General features: G+C 55.7%; 1 protein-coding gene across 3 annotated transcripts in view; it reads left to right on the top strand.

Moving 5' to 3' along the window:
* Positions 1-647: 647 nt before the first annotated feature.
* The window catches only part of SLC24A4 (solute carrier family 24 member 4), a 165,605-nt gene continuing 157,927 nt past the window's right edge, over positions 648-8,325 (top strand). For all 3 annotated transcript variants that reach the window (XR_006818593.1, XM_046007165.1, XM_046007164.1), the window contains exons 1-2: positions 648-926; positions 2,821-2,931. Coding sequence is in view for 2 of the 3 variants with exons in the window: in XM_046007165.1 (XP_045863121.1) it covers positions 797-926; positions 2,821-2,931 (241 nt within the window). In the remaining variant the exon portion in view is untranslated. The remainder of the gene's footprint in view (positions 927-2,820; positions 2,932-8,325) is intronic.

The following is an 8,325-nucleotide window of genomic DNA, read 5'->3' as shown; positions in this document are numbered from 1 at the left end:
GGGGAAGGGAGGAGCGCACGGGCTAGTGCGCCCTCGGGGAGGAGTACACGTGCTGAGGAGGGCGGTGAGAGGCGGGCGAGGGGAGGAAAAGGGAGGCGAGAGCAGCGGGCGGGAGGCGCCACGGCCTCGCAGACGCAGGCGCCGGCAGCCGGAGAGAAAGTTCCCGGGGAGAGCTCGCCCCCGGGAGGGCTGACGTCGAGGCCCTTCGCGCCGCGAGGGTCGCAGGTCCCGTGGGGGCCAGCCTGCCTTCTCCCCGCGCGCGCCGTGCCGCCCGGGCTTGGCTCGCCGGGAAGCAGGGGACCGGTGCTGTTGGGCGGCCGCCGCCAAACTTGGAGGGGGAGAATGCTGCGAGTGGGAGCGGCGGCTCGGGGCGTGGGGGCGCATTGAGTGCTCCCAGCGGGCGCCCCCGGGCACTGCTGCCAGGGCTGCGGACGGGCGAGCGCGCAGAGGCTGAGAGGGCAGGTAGCGGCTCCGGCGCCGGGACTGCGCCAGCCCTCCGAGCCAGGGCCGCCAGCGCCACCGTGCCGGCGTTGCCGCCTCGCCCCGGAGCCATGGTGCGCGGAGCGCGCACGCCGCGCGCGGGACTCTGAGCCCCGGCTGCGCCGCACGCCCCCACGTCCCTTCCCCGGGCCTTTCCCTGCCGACCTTGCCCGCGGGCCATGAAGGTTTGGCCCGGAGCCTCTCGCCTCTGAGCGTCGCGTCGCCGCTCCAGCCCTAGTGCCCCTCCGCCTCAGCTAGCATTCCGGCCGCCGAAGCTCCCCATCCTCTACCAGGGACGGCGCCCAGGCGCTCCAGGATGGCCCTCCGCCGGTCCCTCCGGCCGCGCAAAGTTCGAAGAAGGCGAGAGATGCTGCCGCAGCAAGTTGGCTTCGTGTGCGCGGTGCTGGCCCTGGTGTGCTGTGCGTCCGGCCTCCTTGGCAGCTTGGGTAGGTGCCGGTGCGGGCCCGCCCCGGGAGTTGAGGGGCTTGGGCTGGGAAGCCGCCGGGTAGCTCCGAGATGTTTCCCCTTCCTTCCCCGTCAGGCTGGTCCCAAGGGTTCATCCAGCCAGGTCCCCTCCCCACCGGGCAGGTAGAGCGCACCCGGGAGGGACGACAGCGACGCTTTGAGCTGTGGCGCTCGTTTCCCTGAGCTGCGCGCGGCCCCTGGGGGCTCGGGACGCGGCTGCAGGTCTGTGTTACCAAGATGAAAGCCTGAACATCGGGCCCCTCCGTGCCAGAGTTCTGTCCCCAGAGTGCATGGGGGAACCCGCGGCGCAGAGGCGGGGTGCAGCCTAGGTCGGATCGAACTGAGTGGTCCGCTTTCCAATTTTGTGGAGCCGAGACTTGGTGCGCCGCGTTTCTAGAAAACCCAGATACCGGGGCTGGGAACTGAGTCTCAGTCTTCCCCTCGCCCCTGCCAAAGGAGTGTCCTGGGTGTCCGGAGGCATCCTCTCCAAACCCTAAAAACGCCCGGGGGTCAGTCCCCTCGGGAGGTTGCTGCCAGGTTTCAGCATCGCTGAACTCCTCTTAATCCCCAAGGTAGGAGAGCTCTGGTGTCTGGAACCACAATTCACACTCCTTCATCCAAGACCCAGGGATTTGGGAGTCCCTTAGGATATGCAGATTTGAGGTGGAGAGAGAAAGAAACTTAGGGGAAAAAAATCTGTTTGGGGGTGGAGTGGGGGATGTGAGCCCATGTGGAATGTGCAGAAGACCTTCACTTGGCTAACACTCCCATTTTTAGCTGGACAGTGTGGACCTTTTACTTCTTCACATTTAAAAAAAGGAAAGAAATCCAGGCGACTTAGCAATCTGGACATGGAGATAAAGCAGGGGGTGACTTTCTGAGCAATTAGGGACAATCTGGAGATTTTTTTGTGGTGATAAAATCAGGTGGAACTTGATTCAACTCTTAAAAATAAAACTAACTTCATTTCAAGACCCCAACTTGTGATTTGAGGCTAGAAGGTCAAAGCATGGCTCTTTACACCAGAAACCCAGAAAGGTTATTTGAACATCTTAACCTGGAGCTTTGCAACTGGGCAAGCCAGGATATTTTTTTCCCCTCAGTTACACACCAGAAATAACCAAATACTTAGAGGCTCTTCAGTGTCAGCATTACAGAAGAGGTATTATTACCCAGCAGAAGCTGTGTGCACATCAAGAGGGGTAAATGAATACTGTGAAGCTCTTAAAGGGAGACTCGTTCGTATTGGCTGGATCAGGAGTTAATAGGAGTTGAACTGTGTGCGGTCATTGGCATCCGCATCTCTGCTCTCCCTTGTTCCTCTGTGGCCCTTGGACCAGCAGAATTAGCATCGCCTGGGAGCTTGTGAGGACAGAATCCCAGGCCCCAGCCCAGACCCAGATTCTGAAACAGAATCTGCATTTTGACAAGGTCCCCAGGTGATTTCTGTGCACATTCAAGGGTAAGAAGTCCAGGTGGGCCGGACCGTCAGCCTTCTCCAACTATTTGCTGAGCTGATAGCCATCTCTATGTAGTGCCCCTGAGGGCAGGGACATCTGAGCATGTTTACTGGACAAGAACTTCATTGTGACCTATCTAAACCCTTGTTGCACCTGTGAGGGGCTGAGCGCACTTGGCCAAGGTCATGGGCTGATACATCTGGGACTAGAAACAATGGACCAGATCGAGGAAACCGATCACTCTGTGTGAAGCAGGTGACACTGTGCTTCCAATCGTTGCATCGCTCCAACAGGTGGCTCTGAATCGTCACACAGGGCTGTTGCTGGGGTAGCCAGATACAGAAGTGTAAGGTCATTGGAAGAATGCAGGCACTGTATGGCCCTAATGGTATTTGTGACTTATTTCCCAATACAGGGCATAAAACAGCTTCTGCTAGCAAACGTGTTCTACCAGACACATGGAGAAGTAGAAAGCTGATGGCACCCGTGAATGGGACTCAGACAGCAAAGAATTGCACAGATCCTGGTAAGAAATCGATTCCCCCCACTCCTCGCCTCAAGGCATTTGGCCTGGAGATGTTGTGTCTGTGGACATTACAGCCAGAGCTGAGAAAGGTGGTTTGACGAACCTGAGTGGGAAAGGATAGCTGTAAGGCATAGACAGGTAACTCACAAGCATTAATCAGTTGTGCTGCTAAGCAACTCAAGTACTTTCTTTACCCAGCAACGGAAAAGGTCACATTGGTGAGTTTTAAAATTTCATCTTTTTGTTCTCACAATGCTCCTAAAGGCTCCGTCTTTCCCCCTGCTGTCTTGATTTTGCTCGCCTGGGTGTCTGTTTTCTTTCCCTTTTGGTCACGGTATCCATCTGATGGAACTCGAGGAACAGCAAGCCCAGCTGCTCTCGCAGATGGCCCTTTGGGATGACCCACCCACCAGGGTCGCAACAGGCCAGAGCACCTGCAGGAGTAGGATGCTGGGGAGTGTGAGGGTCCGCTCTCTGCGATGGGAGTTCCCAGGATGGATTCTGCTGGCCATGGGAGGCGGCCTCGCCCTTCCCCTTCAGAATTCGCTAGAGGATTGGAGGCTGTAGGGACCCAGAGATGACCTCTTATCTGTAGATGATTCTCAGGAGTGTGTCAGTGAGCGGCAAGACCAATCGAAGCTGTCCAGGCCTTAGGGCAGTTCTAGGCTGGAGCTCTGACCCCAGCACCTGGAGGTCTTTGTGGGAAGGATCCGGTGGGAGGTAGCATTCAGAAGCCCCCTGAGAACTTTGAGGTTTTACCGTAGATGGGTACCCATGGCTCTTCTACTGCGTTGACCAGCGAGTCACAGCATCTTTCTGGGTCTGTTTTCCCACCTGTGGAATGGGCAGAATAGTACTTCCTCTTCCGGGGTTTTTGGGGGAAGTCTGCTAAGGCCCTGTTTGGGGCTAGGTGTGAATGGGTTTGGAAACCCCAGTTTCGATGGCCTTCTTCACTTGTGTTCATAGGCGGGTCTTCTCGGCACTCTGCAGGTCAGGAGACCTCGAGGGGAAGACACGAGCTGCTCAAAGTCATTGTCTTGTAAGTGGTGAAGCACTGGAACCGCAACCTGTGTGATTAAACATTTGGTTGGTTCTATGGGCGTAAGGGGGACACAGCTCTCCCTCAGAGCTTGTCTACCAAACCATCAACTCCCCCTGCCCTCAGGATGCCTTCTGAGAAGGCCTTGTGGGACACGGAGGGTAGGTGAGTCTAGGCTGGCGGAGAAGCTGCCGGATTCCCTTTGAACTTGGACCATCTGTTCCCGAGAGACTCCTGGCGAGTGACTGACAGGCAGTGTGCTCACCCCATCCTTTAACCTCCCTTGGACACCTTTTGCCACCGGAAGTGGTGAGGCATGGCTGGACTGATGGGGGACCTGTGCAAGGCCGGAGGCTGACATTGGGGTCCACGTCCTCTAGGGACCCCAGATTTGAGGATCAACACCATCTGGGGTGGGGGGGTCTGGGGACGCTTTGCTGCGCCGGGTCACGAATCTGGGGTAGTGTAGCTTTGGTTTCTGGCCCGCTGGTGCCCTCACTTTAGGCAGGCCCTGCCCTCCTCCTGTAAGTTCTCTCACCTGTAGTCTGGCCGCATTGGCTTAGGGCCCTGTTTCTTGGGATAAATTCTTGTGTGCTCCCTCGTTACCCCATATCGTCAGTGCATTTTCTCATCAAAAATTATCCTACTGACTGTGGAACAGTCAGTCCTATTGGGCAGGAAGACCTGGCCTTGTCCCCTTACAGAGAGGGAAACAGGGAAATTTGCACTATCTTTAGCAATAGTGAACACTTAAATTATGCTTTTTATTTTTTTTTTTTTATTTTTTTTTTCCCCTTTTATTAATTTTTTCAGCGTAACAGTATTCATTCTTTTTGCACAACACCCAGTGCTCCATGCAAAACGTGCCCTCCCCATCACCCACCACCTGTTCCCCCAACCTCCCACCCCTGACCCTTCAAAACCCTCAGGTTGTTTTTCAGAGTCCATAGTCTCTTATGGTTCGCCTCCCCTCCCCAATGTCCATAGCCCGCTCCCCCTCTCCCAATCCCACCTCCCCCCAGCAACCCCCAGTTTGTTTTGTGAGATTAAGAGTCATTTATGGTTTGTCTCCCTCCCAATCCCATCTTGTTTCATTTATTTTTTTAAGATTATTCATTAGAGAGCATGCGTAAGAGAGCATAAGCAGGGGAGAGGGGAGTGGGAGAGGGAGAAGCAGACTCCCCACTGAGCAGGGAGCCAGATGAAAGGGCTCCATCCCAGTCCTTGAGGTCATGACCTGAGCCGAAGGCAGGCCTAACCCTGGGTCAGAGTTTCTGTCAAACTGTTTCTGGGATAGGGCCCTGCCTATAGAAGGAACTCCCTAAAGTTGGGTCGAATGATGGAATGAAAGTGCACTTTGAATATGAAGCACTTTTATCCTTTCAGTGTTTTTGCTAAGATGAGGCATGCGGGGCTCAGAAGTTCAGTGACTCCCCAGGACCTCTTGGCGGTCAGGTTCATCCCTGGTTCACCAGGGTCCAGCTCCCACAGCCTCCCCACTCTGTTGCACCTGCCTGAGCCTTCCTTCCCACCCAGGCGGGGCTAAGACCCGACTCCCTTCCAACCACCTGGTCCCTGGGCCCCCTTTCCAGTTTACAAGCACGTACACAGTGCACACTTGCTGTTGGGCCTCCTGCCCTGTGGTGGGCACGTGGTGGCAGCAGCGGGTAAGGTGGGGGGGAGTATACACCAGCAGGAGAGACGGCCCTTGTCATCAAGTAGCTTACAGTTATGGAGAAGACTGGCTCCTGATGCAGAGAAAACTCAATGAGGAAGGAGGATGGCAGAGGTCCTGTAGTCAACAGCCCTCTGGAGGCCACCTCAGGGGCTCTGTGGGGTCTTGGGGTTTAGGGGAGGCAGGCCTCAATGGCAAAGATGGAAAACTTACCCAGAGTGGGTTTAGTGAAAAGGGGAAATGTATAGGGTCAGTCAACGAACGCGTGAGACCAAAGTTAAGTGTCATGACTCAGTTTCCCTCTGTCTCTGGACTCCGAAGTCCCCCAGTGTGGGAAGGTTATCACACTCTCCACAGCTCCAGCTTTCTGGCCTCCCAGACCTCAGAATGTGTGCCAATGGCTGAGAAGCTTCTGGAGGAGTTCCGAAGTCCTGTTGGCTTGGGGCCCATGCCCGCCCCCTCTCAGCTACTTGCTGGTGCGGGGGGAGGGCTGGGTGTGGGCCGGCTGAGACCTGAGTCTCAGGTTCTACCTCTGGAAGGTGCTGGCACTTTTCTCTCTCACCTAGAGAGTCCCGTCCTAGGGCTGCTGCTTCAGTAAATGTGGACCAGAGCTTCCTCCCACTTAGCGTTTCGGGGAGGGACTGAGGGTGACCCCCACTGGCTGTCCTCTTCTCTACAGGGGTCAAGGAGTTGCCCATGAAGAACCAAGGGGGGGTTCTTATGTCCTCTCAGGGTTCTGCTCTGTATCTGTCCCACCTGAGGGCCCCCGGTCCTGGTCTAGTAGATGAGGTCTTCAAGGGACGTGAGAAGATGGAGCTTTAAGAATTTCCTGCGGTGTCAGAACACTGCGGCCTGAAGCGCCCCCATCCCCTGCCGCAGTCAGCATTCAAGTCCATTCATGTTTTTATAAGAACGTCTGGGGGTGGAGACTGTGTAGCCTCTGAGTGTTCCTCCTCTCCTGTGAGAGGAATGGCCTCTCTTGTGGAAACCTGCAGGACACCTTGCGCTTGTCATCCCGGCAGGCTCAGTGTGGAACATGGGCTCTGCGCTCCGCCCAGGGTCCCTTCCGCAGGTCTTGCTGGTTGGTGTTCCCATCCCGTGCTCTGTGTTGTAGCTTAAGTGCTTCCCCCATCATGTTGTCCTCTGTGTTTATGGCCTGTATCACCACCTAAAGTCACTCACTTGTCATCCGTTCCCCTTGAGGGCTCCCTCGCTCACTGCCCTATGCCCAGAAGAGTGATTCCCTAACCCTGCCCACAGCTTTCAGTCAGGGAAGAGCTTCCGAAATGCCCAGGACTCAGCCCTGGAGTGACTGATGTCACTGGTCTGGGCTGGGGCGTAGGAATCTGTACTTCTTAAGAGCCCCCAGGTGAGTCCCAGATGAAGCCAGGGGTGATGCTCGCTGGGCGAGAGTCCTGCAGTCCAGGGTGGCTGGCGTCACCTGCAAGCTTGCTAGGAATGCAGAGTTTCAGGCTCACCCTGGCCTTCGCCTCAGAATCACCCTAAAGAGATCCCAGGACAATGCACGTGCAACCACACGCAGAGGAGCGCTGGGCTGGCAGGCTGCCCAACTCTTCGGAGGACCCTGGTAGGGATCTGGGTGTCAAACAACGTCTAAGACTTGGTGTTACACAGAGATTTTCTTGAAAACCAGTTTGGGGTCATTCTTGAATGTAGAGAAACTCTTAAAAAAAATCTCCGTTTTTGACTACTGAGGTCTGTGGGAAAGTCATTAATTTATCTTCCCCTCCCAGACATCTAGGTCTCTAGGATTTAGATTTTTATTTCATGGTCTGTGAAGAACAAGCACTACAAGGCAGAAGTGGGTCCCTCCATGTGAAATGCATGCAACGGTGAGAGGCCACGACCTTGAGTCTTTGGGATCTGTCTCTGCTCAGGCCGCCATAACAAAATACTGGAGACAGGGGGTCTTAAATGACAGACCCATATTTCTCACAGTTCTGGAGGCTGGGGAATCCGGGGGGTGGTTCCTGGTTGGCAGATGGCCCCCTGCCTCATTGTGTGCTCACCGGGTAGAGAGAGCAAGAGACTCTGAGCTCTGGTCTCTCTTCCCCTTCTCACGAGGGCACGATCCCATCATGGGAACACCCACCCTTCTGACACTTTCCAAACCTAATTACCTCTCCAAGGCCTCACCTCCAGGTCCCACCACCTTAGGAGAGGAGGGCTTCCACACAGGAATTTGGGGGAGACACAAACCTTCAGGAACCAAAGAGTTTCTGTGCACCTCTGGTGGTGGCCCCTAGGATGTAGGGAGGCCACCAGGGGAGGAACAGGGGATTTTGCAGGTGACAAACACCTGGAGGCTCTGAAAAATGCAGATGCTGGGACCCAGCTCCGAACTGTGAGATCCGAGCTGGTGGTGAGCGTGTTGTGGGGCCAACTTTGGGGGCTTCTGGGAACCGAGCTGTTTCCCTGCCCCCCTCCCAAGTTCTTCCAAGATGTGCTTGTCATTGACACGTCCCACAGCCTTCTCTGATCACCCAACCCACAGTAGCCTTCCGGTCACCGGTTCTCTCCTTCTAGCTCTTGGCAGGCACGTGCCTGGTTCTAGTGTCGGTTTGCGTCCCGACTAGAAGGTAAAAGGTGAGCCATGTTTGCTTCTTAAACCAGTGTCTGCTTCACTTTGCCCATCTGGGGTAGTGAAGGGGGCGATGAT

This window comes from Meles meles, chromosome 6 (genome assembly GCF_922984935.1).
Source record: "Meles meles chromosome 6, mMelMel3.1 paternal haplotype, whole genome shotgun sequence".
NCBI lineage: Eukaryota > Metazoa > Chordata > Mammalia > Carnivora > Mustelidae > Meles > Meles meles.
This window is presented reverse-complemented; position numbering and strand designations above follow the sequence as displayed.